At 42.7% G+C, this 15,613-nt stretch overlaps 1 protein-coding gene across 2 annotated transcripts in view; it reads right to left on the bottom strand.

Moving 5' to 3' along the window:
* Armh3 (armadillo like helical domain containing 3) overlaps positions 1–15,613 on the bottom strand; it is a 193,698-nt gene that overhangs the window by 152,333 nt on the left and 25,752 nt on the right. For both annotated transcript variants that reach the window (XM_042689297.1, XM_042689298.1), the window contains 4 exons: positions 12,182–12,289; positions 6,273–6,365; positions 3,950–4,024; positions 3,754–3,840 (listed from right to left, as the gene is read on the bottom strand). In XM_042689297.1, the coding sequence (XP_042545231.1) occupies positions 3,754–3,840; positions 3,950–4,024; positions 6,273–6,365; positions 12,182–12,289 (363 nt within the window). The remainder of the gene's footprint in view (positions 1–3,753; positions 3,841–3,949; positions 4,025–6,272; positions 6,366–12,181; positions 12,290–15,613) is intronic.

The raw sequence follows: 15,613 nt of genomic DNA, 5'->3' as shown, positions 1-15,613 counted from the left end.
TTCTATGTTCATCTGGAATTCTTCATGCTCCTGTCAAAAATCTTCCTGCTCCATCATCACCAGACTTCCTTAATAAGTTTCTGGTGAGTGAATTATATCAAAAGCTGCATAGCCCAGATAAATTATGCCCACTAGTTTGCCCTTGTCCACTACATTAATTCTCCTTGGGGCTTCTGACAAAACAGAGACACATACCTTATTCTAGATATATGATTTTCACCAGCTTGTTGGCCATGTCCCATTTTTCAGGCTGACACTTAAGAAAGCCCAACTGAGCTAAGGTAAGATTCAGTTTACATTTAGAGAAGCCAAGCCATTGCTTTGAATGACCCACATCCACCATAATGTTCTGAAAATATTCATTACTGATGATGGCGCATTCCTGTCAAATATAATTCAACTCCTTTTAACTATCCTCAGCAGTTTTCCTTGGCTATTTTTCTTGTTGTTGTAATAAGGCCCTAGAGGCTTTTACAATGACAGAGATCATAACAGCTACCATGCCAGCCCCTTCATATTACCAATAAAACAGGTGTTGATGATAAATTACATATTTATTAGTAGCTATATGCCCCATTCATCATTTCCTCCATGACAATGAAAATGATCAGCTCCTGGGATTTAAAACACATTAATATCATTCAACATATTCTAGTCCCTCCTTAAGTATTTCTTTCTCACAGCCTTTCCTTCCTCCAAATCTCTCCTTGTAAAAATAAGCTCCAAAAGAGGGACTAGTGTCATGCCTGTAATCCTAGCTATTCAGGAGTCTAAAATCTGGAGGATTAAGTTCAAAGTCAGTCTAAGCAGAAAAACTCTTGAAACTCTATCTTCATCTCCAGAAAAAAGCCAAGCTGGAGGTGTGACTCAAGTGGTAGAGCACCAGCTAAGCAAGCAAGCTGAGTGAGCAAGAGACTTTGAGTACAAACACTAGTACCACCAAAAAGAAAAAGAAAAATAAGCTCCAGATTTTGTTATCCATCCCTTTCAACTTCCCCGAATAAAGTCTATCTAGAAACTACATCAAAATCACCAGGTGAAGAGCTAGAAACTTCTCTCTCCAACTGGCACATTTCTGTTTGTGTGTATGTGTATGTGCTTTAACTCAGGGCCTGAATGCTTTCCGTGAGCTAGCATGTACCACTTGAACCACAGCTCCACTTCCAGCTTTTTTACGGTTAACTGGAGATTAAGAGTCTCTTGAGGGCTGGGAAGGTGGCTTGCCTTGCATGCATGAGGCCCTGGGTTTGATTCCTCAGCACCACATAAGCAGAAAAAGCTGGAAGTGGCGCTGTGGCTCAAGTGATAGAGTGCCTGCCTTGAGCTGAAGAGCTGAGGGACAGTGCCCAAGCCCAGAATTCAGGCCCCACAACCGGGGGGAAAAAAAAGTCTCATGAACTCTCCTGACCATGCTGGCTTCAAACCACAATCCTCAGATCTCAGCCTCTTGAGTAGTGACTTTTCTATTAGCAATGTTAGTTATTAAGTGAACAAAGTCAGAATGCATTCAATAAGCACCTGACTCCGATTCAGAAAAGCAATCCCATACAAAGAGCATTGTGCCAAATACTTCCTACTTCTTTTTTTTTTTTGGGGGGGGGTCTGGTCATGGGGCCTGAACTCTGGGCCTGGGCACTGTCTCTCAGCTCTTCAGCTCAAGGCTAGCGCTCTACCACCTGAGCCACAGCGCCACTTCTGGCTTTTTTCTTTTTGCTTATGTGGTGCTGAGGAATTGAACCCAGGACCTCATGCATGCAAGGCAAGTGCTCTACCACTGAGCCACCTTCCCAGCCCCATACTTCCTACTTCTTGAAAGCAATCCCTAATCTTCCTTGATCAGCCTCCTTCCTTTTTTGTGTCTTGTCTTTGGACAGAAACCAAGTACATACCAAGCCATGTATAAATCTCTGGGTCTGCCCAGGCACCAGTGGCTCACAGCTGTAATCTTAGCTACTCAGGAGGCTAAGAACTGAGTATTACAGTTCAAAGCCAGGCTGGGCAATGTGGCTCAAGTGGTAGTCTTGAGCACAAAAGGCTCAAGGACAGAGCCCAGGCCCTGAGTTTAAGGCCCACAAAAACAACAACAAAACAAAACAAAAACGTCTGAGTTCTGTTCTTCATTTCAAAACTCTAAAGCCAGAATGGGTTTCAGTGACTCATGACTATAATTCTAGCTATTAGGAGGCTGAGATTTGAGACAGAAGTTTGAAACCAGCCAGGAGTAGATAAATCCATGAAACTCCTATCTTCTATTAGCCAGCAAAAAGCCAGAAATGGAAGCACAGTTTAAGTGGAGTATCAGTTCATAAGCCTATAGAGAGCCTAGAAAGAGCACAAGGCCCTGAGTTCAAGTCCCAATATCAGCACACATATAATACATACACATAAAATCTACAGCCAGGGGCAGGGAAGTTGGCTCAGTGGTAGAGTGCTTGCCTCGCATGCTTGAGGCCCTGGGTTCGATTCCTCAACACCACATGAGCAGAAAAATCTGGAAGTGGAGCTGTGGCTCAAGTGGTAGAGCACTAGCCTTGAGCTGAAGAGCTGAAGGAAGCGCCCAGGCCCAGAGTACAGACTCCAACCGACAAAAAAAAAATCTACAGCCACAGCTAGGCTTGAAAAGAATGCTAGGCACTTATGGGCTCACCTGTAATCCTATCTACTCAGAAGGCTGAGATCTGAGGATCATGGTTCAAAGCCAGCCGGAGCAGGAAAGTCCAAGAGACTCTTATCTCCAATTAACCAGCAGAAAAGTAGCTCAAGTGGTAGAGCGCTCACCTTGAGCTGAAGAGCTCAGGGACAGCACCCAGCCCAGAGTTCAAGCCCCACAACTGACAAAAAAATTTCAATCCTTCAAAAGAAATGCACTAGGTCAGTGTAGCTGTCTTAGCCTACAAAAAAAGTTAGTAACACTCTATCTCAAAAAACAAGTAGGAAGCCAGTCCCGGCAGGATAAATAAATATAGGTACATGACTATAATCCCAACAAGGAAGGCAGAGGTACGAGGCTCACCATCTGAGCCTAAAAAATGCAAACTTCTATTTGAAAAGTAAACTAAAGCAAAAAGGGCTGGGGGCAAGGCTCAAGTGGTAAATTGTTTGCCTAATAAGTACAAAACCATGAGTTCAAACTCTAGTACTGCCGTAAATAAACAGCTCCAAGCTTCCTTTCCATAAAATTCTGATTTACTGTTATATATACATAGTAAATCCCAAGCACTTTTTATTATAAAATTCTTAGGTGATTCTAATTAACTAGGTTTGAAAACTACTACATTAATAATCACTTTTCTAGAAATTATATCACAAGATTTCTTTAAACAACTATCTTCTCTGTCCCAAGTATTTTTGTTTGTTTGTTTAATTTTTATAGTCATGGAGCTTGAGCTCTGGGCCTAGGTGCTGTCCCTGAGCTCTTCAGCTCAAACCACTTGAGCCACAGCACCACTTTCAGTTTTCCGGTAGTTAATTAGAGGTAAGAATCTCACAGACTTTCCTGCCTAGGCTGGCTTTGAACCTTGATCCTCAGATCTCTGGCTTCTGAGTAGCTATGATTACAGGCATGAGCCACCAGCACCCAGCTTTGCTCTTATGTATTTAACATTGGATTTTTAAGAATTTTATATGGCAAAATTAATCATTATATCATTTGCCAAGACTCTATCTTCTACATTAAGTAAAGTCCTGAAAAGAGTGCTGTAATGTAAGAAGATCATAGAAAAACAACAACTACCCATTAAGGGACCCACCTACCTCATACTTTCTGTAGTTTACCAGCAAAGCCAAGAGGACAACAGCATCATATCCATGCTCCCTGCGACTTGGGGGATGGGAAAGTATCTGCAATAAGAACCAGAAAGACTTAATTTATAAATGTCAACTCCTGAGAAATAGATCAAGAAAATTTGAGATGAAAGTGTACCGGAAAAAGAAAAGGAAATTGACTGACCTGTAAAATTGCTTCAAAAATGCTGTTGATCATTACATATTCCAGGATAGTGTTCTGGCTAATGTTGTCTGTAACCTGAATGTAATTAAAGGCTTTTTAAGGGTCTATTCCAAGACTGTCATATCACATATGTATATCTTATCAAAGCATTTAAGAAGGAAATAGGAATATTAAAACAAACTCTTTCATATCTCTTTCACAAGTACCCCAAAGCCACCAGAGTCTGAATAGGCAGATAGCAGATAATATATACAAGTACAGGAAATTTGCAAATTAAAACTTCCTAACACTCAGGAAGCAGAGGCAAGAGAAATTTACACTGTGAGACTCTGCCTCAAAATAAAAAAAAAAATCTAGCCAGGCACCTGTGGCTCACGCCTATAATCCTAACTACTCAACAAGCTGAGATCTTAGAATCTCAGTTTAAAGCCAGCCAGTGAGACACTTATCTCCAATAAAAACTACCAAAAAGCCAGAAGTAGAGCTGTGGCTCAAGGGTAGAGTGCTAGCTTTGAGCAAAAGAAGCTCAGAGACAGCGCTCAAGCCCCAAGTTCAAGACACACACAATATCTTCCTAAATCTTTGAACTTCTTGTTTCTCTCACAAATTCTGCTTAACAGTTTCAGAGATTTTATTCCTCAAACATGAAGAAGTCTATGAACACAAGTCTTCAAAAGTGTCAGGGAGAGGGAACCACCTGAAATTGCTGAACAACTTTTTTTTTTTTTTTTTTTGGCCAGTCCTAGGCCTTGGACTCAAGGCCTGGCAACTGTCCCTAAGCTTCTTTTGCTCAAGGCTAGCTGGCACTCTACCACTAGAGCCACAGTGCCACTTCTGGCTTTTTCTGGTTATATGGTAATGAGGAATTGAACCCAGTGCTTCATGCAGGCTAGGCAAGCACTCTACCACCAAGCCACATTCGAAGCCCTCACTTATTTCATTACAAAGCTTAGGTAAGCCTCTAGGTATAAAATCATAGCTAGCAAAATAAAACTAGAATCACAAGAACATTTTCAAATGAAACCTTCTGAGAAAGACAAAGGTGACGATCCAGAAGACAATAGTCCTCTGAAATGATCTCTTCTAAAGTGTTAAGTATCACATAGCTTAATTTCCAGTAATCAAAATAGAATGTAAGCTAAGCACTGATGGCTCACATCTGTAATTGTAGCTACTCAGGAAACTGCGATATGAGGATTACAGTTCAAAGCCAGCCCAGGCAGTAAAGTCCGTGAGACTCTGATCTCCAATAAACCACTAGAAAACCGGAAGTATCACCGTGGCTCAAGTGATAGAGTACTTGCCTTGAGCTAAAGAGCTGAGGAACAGTGCCCAGGCCCAGAGTTCAAGCCCCACAAGACCCCCCCCACCAAAAAAAAAGGAAGTGGCACTGTGGTTCAAGTGGTAGAGTACTAGCCTTGAACACAAAGAGGCTCAGCAGTGCCCAGGCCCTAAGTTCAAGCCCCACAAGACGACCCCCCCCCCAAAAAAAAAGTGCATGCAACTAACTTCCTCCTATACATTCAGACACAAGGAGTAACGGTATCTCTAAGGTCTGTCCTGGGAATCGAAGCAGGTTCCTCCCTTCTCTTGATTTGGTCTCCTCCCAGTACCTCTGTCACCTAGGTAACTAGTGGCACACCTGGGCAGTCACCTCCCCCTCCACCAAGGTCATATCCTGGGCTGCCCCTATCCTGCCTCCCAACCAAGGAAGGGTCCCAGGCCCTGAGGTCACATCCTCATCCAGTGTGGGCATACCTTCCCTCACCTGGCCACACCTTCTCCCCCTGCCCCTTCCCTACTTAAACCCAGGTCACACCTCAGCCCAATCTTCAGCCATACATTTCCCACCATGTACCATGCGGCAGTTCAGTAAATAAACTTCTCTTCCTACCTGAATACCAAGTGGTGTTCTCTTTACCCGTTACCTAATTAAACCTACCTATTTGATTTATCTAACAATATCCAGTAGAGTTCTTTTTCTCTTTTCTTTCTAATTTTGAGTTCAATAATTCAAATAGGCCGGGTGCCAGTAGCTCATGCCTGTAATCCTAGCTACTCAGGAGGCTGAGATCTGAGGATCACAGTTCAAAACCAGCCCACAAAGGAAAGTCTCTGAGACTCATCTCCAATTACCACCAGAAAACCAGAAGTGGCACTGTGGCTCAAGTGGTAGAGCACTTGCCTTGAGCTGAAGAGCTCAGGGACAGCACTCAGGCCCAGCGTTTAAGCCCCAGGACCAACCAAAATTAAAATAAATAAATAAATAAAACTTGCCCTGCTGTCAATTAACATCTTTGACAAACATAGATGGGTCACTTACCGTCACTAAACAAAGAAGAAGTTTCAGACATAAGCTCTTCAGACTTTCAGAACCTTCTGCACAAAGCAATGAATCCAAACTCTCCATCAAGTTCTAAGAAATAAACCCATTAACCATTAAAGATAAACATAAAAAGAACTCAAACACTGTCCAACTCTGGGTTATGTTACATAGGATAGTGTGAACAACACAGAATAAAGTAACCATGTCATTCCCCTAATCTAGGCCTTGTAAGATCAAAGAAAAAGAAAACTTCAAAGTCTATTACATTTGGGGAAAATGCTTTAGAACTACACAGAATAAAGAATTCTCACTAGGTGCTGGTGGCTCACACCTGTAATCCTAGCTACTCAGGAGGCTGAGATCTGAGGAAGGATCACGGTTCAAAGCCAGCGTGGGCAGTAAAGTCCATGAGACTCCTGTTTTTGTTTTTGTTTTGTCAGTTGTAGGGCTTGGACTCTGGGCCTGGGCACTGTCCCTGTGCTCTTCAGCTCAAGGCGAGCACTCTACCGCTTGAGCCACAGCGCCGCTTGCCGTTTTCTAGTGATTTATTGGAGATAAGAGTCTCACAGATGTTCCTGCCCGGGCTGGCTTTGAACCATGATCCTCAGATCTCAGCTTCCTGGGTAGCTAGGATTACAGGAATGACCACTGGCTCCTGGCTCAGTGATACTCCTCTCCAATAAACCACCGGAAAACTAGAAGTGGCACTGTGGCCCAAGTGGTAGAGCACTAGCCTTGAGTTAAAGAGCTGAGGGACAATACCCAGGCCCAGAGTTCAAGCCCCATGAACAAAAAGAAAAAAAAAAAATCTCTCTTACCAACGGAATCTTTGCAACCCATTATAATGGTTAAATCATTGTATATAAATTTAATAGCTGGTTTTATAAGGGGTTTGCATATGTGGTACTGGTGCTTGAACTTATTTATCCCTGCATTCTTACTTGGATTCTTTGCTCAAGGCTGGCTCTCTACCACTTGAGCCAGGTTTTTGCTTTTTAACTCAGTCTCTTAAAATATCTACCTGGCTGGTTTTGAACTGTGATACTCAGATCTTGGCCTCATGAGTAGGTACAATTACAGAAAGGAGTCACAGCTATTATAATTGAATTTGAACTCAGAATCTCATGCTTGTAGGCAGGCTACCATTTGAGCCAATCTCTAGCCTTCATATTTGTTAAAGAAAGCATATCATTTAATGCAGCACATTAAACAAATGATAAAGACAATATCACTTACAACTGGTCACTACTGGCCATATGTATGATCAAATAAAGCAAACTTGTGTCCATCCTGGTCAACTCCATTTAGCAATATGAACAGAACTTATCATTTTCATTAAATATCAGTTTTTAGACCCAAATTAATTAAAAGATGAAACCTTAGCTAGACACTCACACATGTAACCCTAGCTACTCAAGAGGCTGAGATCTGAGGATCATGGTTTGAAGCAAGCCTGGGCAGGAAAGTCTGTGAGGCTCTTATCTTCAATTAACTACTCAGAAAATGCAGGACATGGTGGTGTGGCTCAAGTGGTAGAGTGCTAGCCTTGAGCACAGAGAGGCATAAAGAGGCTTAGGAACAGCACCCAGGCCCTGAGTTCAAGCGCTAAGACTGGCCAAAAAAAAAGGAGAAACCTTTATACTGCAACAGAAAAAGAGGAAAAAAATTCTACATTAATTAAAAGAGAAGAACAGTTGGAGAATAAAGAGTTGGCATGCCAGAAAGCCAAACTAAAGGTTCAAAATAAACTTTTTCAGTTCAATTCAATAAATATATAAGCTTTAGTCTGTACTAAATAGTATGTTTCCAAAGGATGTAAGAAGAATAATGCCTTGAGTCTTGCTGACAAAGTGGTTTTAGTCTAATAAGAGAAAAAAATAAGCAAATAGTTACAATTCAATTTTTTTTTGGGGGGGGGGCCGGTCATGGGGCCTGAACTCTGGGTCTGGGCACTGTCCCTCAGCATTTCAGCTCAAGGCTTGTGAGCCACAGGGCCACTTCCAGCTTTTTCTGCTTATGTGGTGCTGAGGAATCGAACCCAGGGCCTCATGCATGCAAGGCAAGCACTCTACCACTGAGCTACCTTCCCAGCCCTAATTCAATTATTACTATGACAGAAATGGAGAAAGAAAATTAGTTCAAAAGTCATTTATCTGAAGACCCTTCAGGAGTGAGTTATGTTTTGAAAAATCAGTAAGAATAAATTTAAAAATAAAGAAGAAAGAAATTGTAGGGCTGGGAAGGTGGCTCAGTGGTAGAGCACTTGCCTTGCACGCATGAGGCCCTGGGTTCGATTCCTCAGCACCACATAAGCAAAAAGAAAAAAGCCGGAAGTGGCGCTGTGGCTCAAGTGGTAGAGTGCTAGTCTTGAGCTGAAGAGCTGAGGGACAGTACCCAGGTCCAGAGTTCAGGCCCCACGACCAGACCCAAAAAAAAAAAAAAAAAAAGTAAAAGATTGGTAAATAAAACTGCATTAAAAAAAAAAAAAAGCAACTGTAAATAGGAATGATCAAAGATGAAGTAGGAGCAGGGCATGATGGCTCATGCCTATAATCCCAGGCTGAGGCAAGAAGATTGTAATTTGAGGCCAGTCAGCCAGCCTGAGCTACAAGAGCAATTGAGATTCTCTCTCTCTCTCTCTCTCTCTCTCTCTCTCTCTTTCTCTCTCTCTCTCTCTCACACACATACACACACACACACACATACACTACTAATTAAATGGCTCTGGAAAGCCAAGCATGGTGGTACAGGTCCATAATCTAAGCACTGGGGAAACTGAGGCATAAGATCATACATTCTAGGTCAGCTTGGGCTACACACACACACACAGAACTCCATTTAGCGTCTCTGGATGCAGAGATAAAATACAAGTAGTCCATATTACAGTGCAGAGTGAGACACTATGACAAGAAATGAGACTGGAAGCCGGGCGCAGGTGGCTCACGCCTGTAATCCTAGCTATTCAGGAGGCTAAGATCTGAGGATCATAGTTCAAAGCCAGCTGGGACAGGAAAATCTGTAAGACTCCAATAAACAATTAGAAAACCAGAAGTGGCATTGTGGCTCAAGTGGTAGAGCCTCGATCTGAAGAGCCCAGGGACAGCACTCAGGCCCAGAGTTCAAGCCTCACAACCGACAAAAAAAAAAGAAAGAAAGAAAGAAATGAGACTGGAGAAGTAAATACTGTACAGAGCATGCAAGTTTTATAAAACTAACTAGGAAGTCTATCCTTTACCCTGTTAGAAATAGGAGACTAATGAATTGGTTAAGCAGGAAAGATCTAAGTGTAAGATACATCACACTGAAATCACTGTGGATGATAGACTTAAAGATAGTAAGCTTAGAGAAAGGGAATCCAAGGAGGACAAACCTATTAATTTCTTGAGCTATGTCTTATTTGCCTATGTATCCCCAGTGCCTAGCATATAGATACCTAACAATTATTTGTCAAGAGAGTTTGTCAGGAGACTGAATTAAGGTATCACTACAACCGTTTAGGTGAAAGATAATAGGGACAATAACAACAGGGGAACATAAGACAAATATAAGAAATAAGTGCTAAGTAAAATTAGCTGTGGTAATCCCATGGATTAAAAGATGAGGGAGTGGTGGCAAGGGCTCAAGCCTGAAATCCTAGCTACCTAGGAGGCTGATCTGAGGCTTGCGGTTCAAAGCCAGCCAGGAAAGTCTGTGAGACTCTTATCTCAAATAAACTACCAGAAAACTGGAAGTGGCACTGTGGCTCAAGTGGGAGATTGCTCACTTTGAGCTGAAGAGCTCAGGGACAGTGTCCAGGCTCAGAATTCAAGCCCCAGGAGACCAACAAAAAAAAGATTAAGAAGAGGAAAATGTCAAGAATGATTTCCAGGTTTTTTGCCTTGGGGGACCAAAATCCCTATCTCAAAAGGGAGTGAATGAGGAAGAAGAAAAGAGAAGAAACAATGAGTTCAGTTTAGACAAGAGACACTAGCAGGATTTATGAGTGGAAATATCCTACAAGTGCTCAGTGAAGAAAAGTCTGAATTCAGCTCAACAGGGGATGTTATGGTGAACAATAAGAAAATTGGTAGTCATCAGTTTACCAATAGTAATTAGAACTGTAACAATGAAAGAGAAGCTGTGCTAGTGGCTCATGTGTGTAATCCTAACTACTCAGAAGGTTGAGATATGCAGATCATGGTCCAAAGCCAGCCTGAGCAAGAAAATCAATGAGACTCTTATCTCCAATACCAAAAATCTAGTTATGGCAGAGTGCTGGCCTTGAGCACAAAAGCTCAGGGACAGTGCCTATGCCCTAAGTTCAAGCCCCAAGATTAACACACACATACACACACACACACACACACACACACACACACACACACACACACACACACTCTCTCACACACAAAATGAAATACACACAAAAAATAATGAAATACAGATACACCCTATAATATCGATAAACACTGACAATATCATAAGTAAATAACAGAAACAAAATATCACATATATTATTCTATTTTATGCATTATCAAAACAGTTAAGACAGAGCAAATAATAGTTTTAAGGGACTGAGAAAAGTAATAGGGAATAACTGCTAACAAGTACAAGTTTCTTTTAGTGATAATAAAACTATACTTTGAAATTAACAATGATAGTTACAAATCTACAAATACACTAAAGTGGATTATATACTTCAAGAGTGAATTGTATGTGAATTATAAAATTGTTATTAAGACAATGGTACAAACTGTAGATATAAAAATTCTAAGCTGGGCACAATGGTGCATACTTGTACACCCAGCTACTCAGGAGGCTGAGGTAAAAGGATCACTAGAGCTCACAAGTTTAAAGCCAGGCAACACAGTTATACCACAAATAAATAATTAAATCAAAAATTAAAATAAAAAATTCTGAGCTGTAATGGGATTGCCCAAAATGAATAACTCCCAGAGTGTTACAAGAAATAAAATAGGGGGGGGGCTGGGAAGATGGCTCAGTGGTAAAGCGCTTGCCTTGCATGCATGAGGCCCTGGGTTCAATTCCTCCGCACCACATAAGAAGGAAAAAAAAAAGCCGGAAGTGGCGCTGTGGCTCGTGGTAGAGCGCTAGCCTTGAGGTGAAGAGCTTAGGGACAGCACCCAGGCCTAGAGTTCAGGTCCCACAACTGGACCCCCCAAAAAAAAAGAAAAGAAATAAAATAGAGGTTGTGAAGGTGGTAGAGTGCTTGCCTTGAATTCATGAGGCCCTGGGTTTGATTCCTCAGTACCACATAAGCAGAAAAGGCCAGAAGTGGCACTGTGGCTCAAGTAGTAGAGTGCTCACTGGCCTTGAGCTAAAGAGGTGAGGGCCCAGAGTTCAGGCCCCACAACTGACAAAAAAAATGAAATAGAACAAAATAAAAATAGGGGCTAGGAAGGTAGCTCAGTGGTAGAGTGCTTGACTTGCATGCATGAGGCCTGAGGTTCAATTCCTCAGCCCCACATAAGCAGAAAAAGCTAGAAGTGGTGCTGTGGCTCAAGTGGTAGAGCTCTAGCCTTGAGCTGAAGAGCTGAGGGACAGCACCCAGGACCAAAGTTCAGGCCCCACAACCGACCAAAAAATAAATAAATAAATAAAAATAAAATAAAAATAAAGTTGATATTGTATAATGTTATATTTTTGTTTAAATTCACAAATTTACAAATGTTTGACCAAATAATACAAATAATTAGATGTTCTGTCTAAATCCAACAGAGAAAGCATATTTTACTTTTCAATTTAAATTTTACTTTATTTTAAAAAAATTTGTTAAAAAATACTCAATGCAAAACCAGATAATTGATGATCTACCTGAATCTACATCTTTTAGTACATCTGTCTACAGATGGCATTGAAAAATAGCTGTCAGACATACACTAGCATATCCACAGCTTACTCCTCACCTTCATGCACAGCTCTGCCTTGTCAAAGCCCATCAGCATGTTGATAATGTCAAACCCAGAAGTAGATTTATTCTTTTGGTGAACTCCTCGAATAAGTGCACACAATGTCTAAAGAGATAAGAGAAATAGTTATTCCTAGAGAAGAACCTTTTTCTCTTCTTTTCTTTTTACTTCTGAGACTAGGATTCAAACTCAGTATCTGCTACTCTCACTCACTGGCTTAGCACTCTACCAACTAAGCCACACCAACAACCCCTATAAGGTTGGTTATTTCTTTTTTTTCTTTTAGGTCTGAGACCGGAACTCAAACTCTGTACCTCTACCGAAGAACTTTCTTAAAATTACAAGGACATAAATTTGTAACTGCAGGGCTGGGAAGGTGGCTCAGTGGTAGAGCACTTGCCTTGCATGCCTGAGGCCCTGGGTTCAATTCCTCAGCATCACATAAGCAAAAAGAAAAAGCCGGAAGTGGCACTGTGGCTCAAGTGGTAGAGCGCTAGCCTTGAGCAGAAGAGCTGAGGGACAGCGCCCAGGCCCTGAGTTCAGGCCCACGACTGGACCCAAAAAAAAAAAAATTTGTAACTGCATATTACAACCCCTACCTCACAAAGTTGATCTTTCTTTTCTGATACTCTGAACTCCAAAACACAATGAGTCTGTTGTGGGCTTTTTTAGTGCCAGTTCTTGAACTAAGGGCCTCTCACCCTTACTCAGCTTAAGTGAGTAGACTGGAGCTCTATCATAAAGTCATGCATCCACCTAGCATGTTGGTTAATTGGAAGTGGAGTACTATAGAGTTTTCTGCCTGAGTTGGGTTTGAACCTCAATCCTCCAGGTCTCAGCCTGCTAAGTAGCTAGGATTGCAGGCCTCATTTTTTTTTGGGGGGGGGGGTCCGGTCATGGGGCCTGAACTCTGAGCCTGGGCGCTGTCCCTCAGCTCTTCAGCTCAAGATAACGCTCTACCACTTGAGCCACAGCACCACTTCCGGCTTTTTTCTTTTTGCTTATGTGGTGCAGAGGAATCGAACCCAGGGCCTCATGCATGCAAGGCAAGTGCTCTACCACTGAGCCACCTTCCCAGCCCCTAGGCCTCATTTTTCTGTTTTTAGCCATTCTCTTTTGGTTGTTGTTATTGTGGTCATTTCCTTTTAGAAATTACACAGCAATGCTGGATATGGTGGTTCATCCTTATAATCCTAGCTACTTGGGAAATAGAGATTAGGATTATGGTTCAAGGCCAAACTGGTCAAAAAGTTACTAAGGAGGGCTGGGAAGGTGGCTCAGTGGTAGAGCGCTTGCCTTGAATGCCTGAGGCCCTGGCTTCGATTCCTCAGCACCACATAAGCAAAAAAGAAAAAAGCCCGAAGTGGCGCTATGGCTCAAGTGGTAGAGTGCTAGCCTTGAGCTAAAGAGCTGAGGGACAGCACCCAGGCCCAGAGTTCAGGCCCTACGACCGGACCCAAAAAAAAAAAAAAAAAAGTTACTGAGGAACCATCATCTCAACAACAAAAAAAATCTGAGTGTGGTAGTGCACACCTGTTACCTAAGCTACATGGGAGACATAAGTAGAAGAATCACAGCAGTCCATGCCTGCTGAAACAAAGAAACAAAACCACAATAACACATACACACACACACACACACAAAAATACTAGGGCTGGGAAGGTACCCCAGTGGTAGAGTGCTTGCCTTGCAAGGCCCTGGGTCCAATTCCACCACATAAGCGGAAAAAGCCAGAAGTGGTACTATGGTAGAGTGCTCAGCTTGAACTGAAGAGCTGAAGGATTGCCCAAGAGTTCAGGCCCGGTGACCAACAACAACAACAACAAAAAAAAAAAAACTATAAGATCCTACCTGAAAAATAAAGCAAAAAAGGTAAGAGACATGGCTCAAGTGGTAGAAGGCCTACCTAGAAAGCTCAATGTCCTTCTGGGCTCTGGTGGCTCACACCTGTAATCCTAGCTACTCAGAAGGCTGAGATGTGAGGGTTGCAGTTCAAAGCCAGCCCAGGCAGGAAAGTCCATGAGGCTCTTTTTTTTTTTTTTTGGTCGGTCATGGGGCTTGAACTCTGGGCTTGAGCACTGTCCCTCAGCTCTTCAGCTCAAGGCTAGCACTCTACCACTTGAGCTACAGAGCCACTTCCGGTTTTCTGGTGATTTTCACGGACTTTCCTGCCAGGGCTGGCTTTGAACCACAATCCTCAGATCTCAGCCTCCTGAGTACCTAGGATTATAGGCATGAGCCACTGGCACCCAGCCTCATGAGACTCTTATCTCCAATAAACCACCAGAAAACTGGAAGTGGTGCTCAAGCGGTAGAGAGCTCGCCTTGAGCTGAAGAGCTGAGCCCAGAGTTCAAGCCCCATGACCAACAAAAGAAAAAAAAAGCTGGAAGTAGAAGTGGGAGTGGTCTATGACTCAAGTGGTAGAATACTAGTCTTCAGCAAAAAGGGGCTCAGGAACAGTGCCCTGAGTTCAAGCCCCAGGATCGGCAAAAAGAAAGGGGGCGGGGGGGGGGGGGGGGAGGGAAGGAGGAAGGGAGGAAGGAAGAAAGGAAGAAAGGGGGCTGGGAAGGTGGCTCAGTGGTAGAGCGCTTGCCTTGCATGCATGAGGCCCTGGGTTCAATTCCTCAGCACCACATAAGCAAAAAGAAAAAGCCGGAAGTGGCGCTATGGCTCAAGTGGTAGAGCGCTAGCCTTGAGCTGAAGAGCTGAGAGACAGCACCCAGGCCCAGAGTTCAGGCCCCATGACTAGACCAGAAAAAAAAAAAGTGATTCTTATGTTTTTTAATTACAGACCCAAAAGAGAATCTGATAAAAAACCACTCTCGGTTGCCATGAGAGTACATGTCTATAACTCCAGAATTTAGGAGATTGAAGCTGGAGGATTTCAAATCTCTAGGTTAGATACTGAGTTTGAGGCCAGCCTGGATTACGGAGCAATATACTTCCTGAAAAACTAAAACAAAGATCACTTTCTAGAAGAAATTACATAAACTAAAATATTACTTATGATTTTGGTGAGTCAAAGACTTCCTAAAAACCTCTGATTAGTTGGCCCCAGCGGCTCACGCCTACAATCCTAGCTACTCAGGAGGCTGAGATCTGAGGATCACAATTCAAAGCCAGCCCCGGCAGGAAAATCCATGAGACTCTTATCTCCAATAAACCATCAGAAAACCGCAAGTGGCACTGTGGCTCAAGCGGCACTGTGGCTCAAGCGCTAGCCTTGAGCTGAAGACCTGAGGGACAGCACCCAGGCCCAGAGTTCAAGACCCATGACCAACAACAACAACAAAAAACTCAGATTAAGAACTTCTAATCTACGGGCTGGGAAGGTGGCTCAGTGGTAGAGTGCTTGCCTTGCATGCCTGAGGCTCTGGGTTCGATTCCTCAGCACCATATAAGCAAAAAGAAAAAAGCCAGAAGTGGCG

The sequence above is a fragment of the Dipodomys spectabilis genome, unplaced genomic scaffold, assembly GCF_019054845.1.
Source record: "Dipodomys spectabilis isolate Male_0828 unplaced genomic scaffold, ASM1905484v1 ptg000125l, whole genome shotgun sequence".
In the NCBI taxonomy this organism is placed as follows: Eukaryota; Metazoa; Chordata; class Mammalia; order Rodentia; family Heteromyidae; genus Dipodomys; species Dipodomys spectabilis.
Note: the sequence above shows the minus strand (reverse complement) of the source record. Positions and strands in the feature narration are given on the sequence as shown.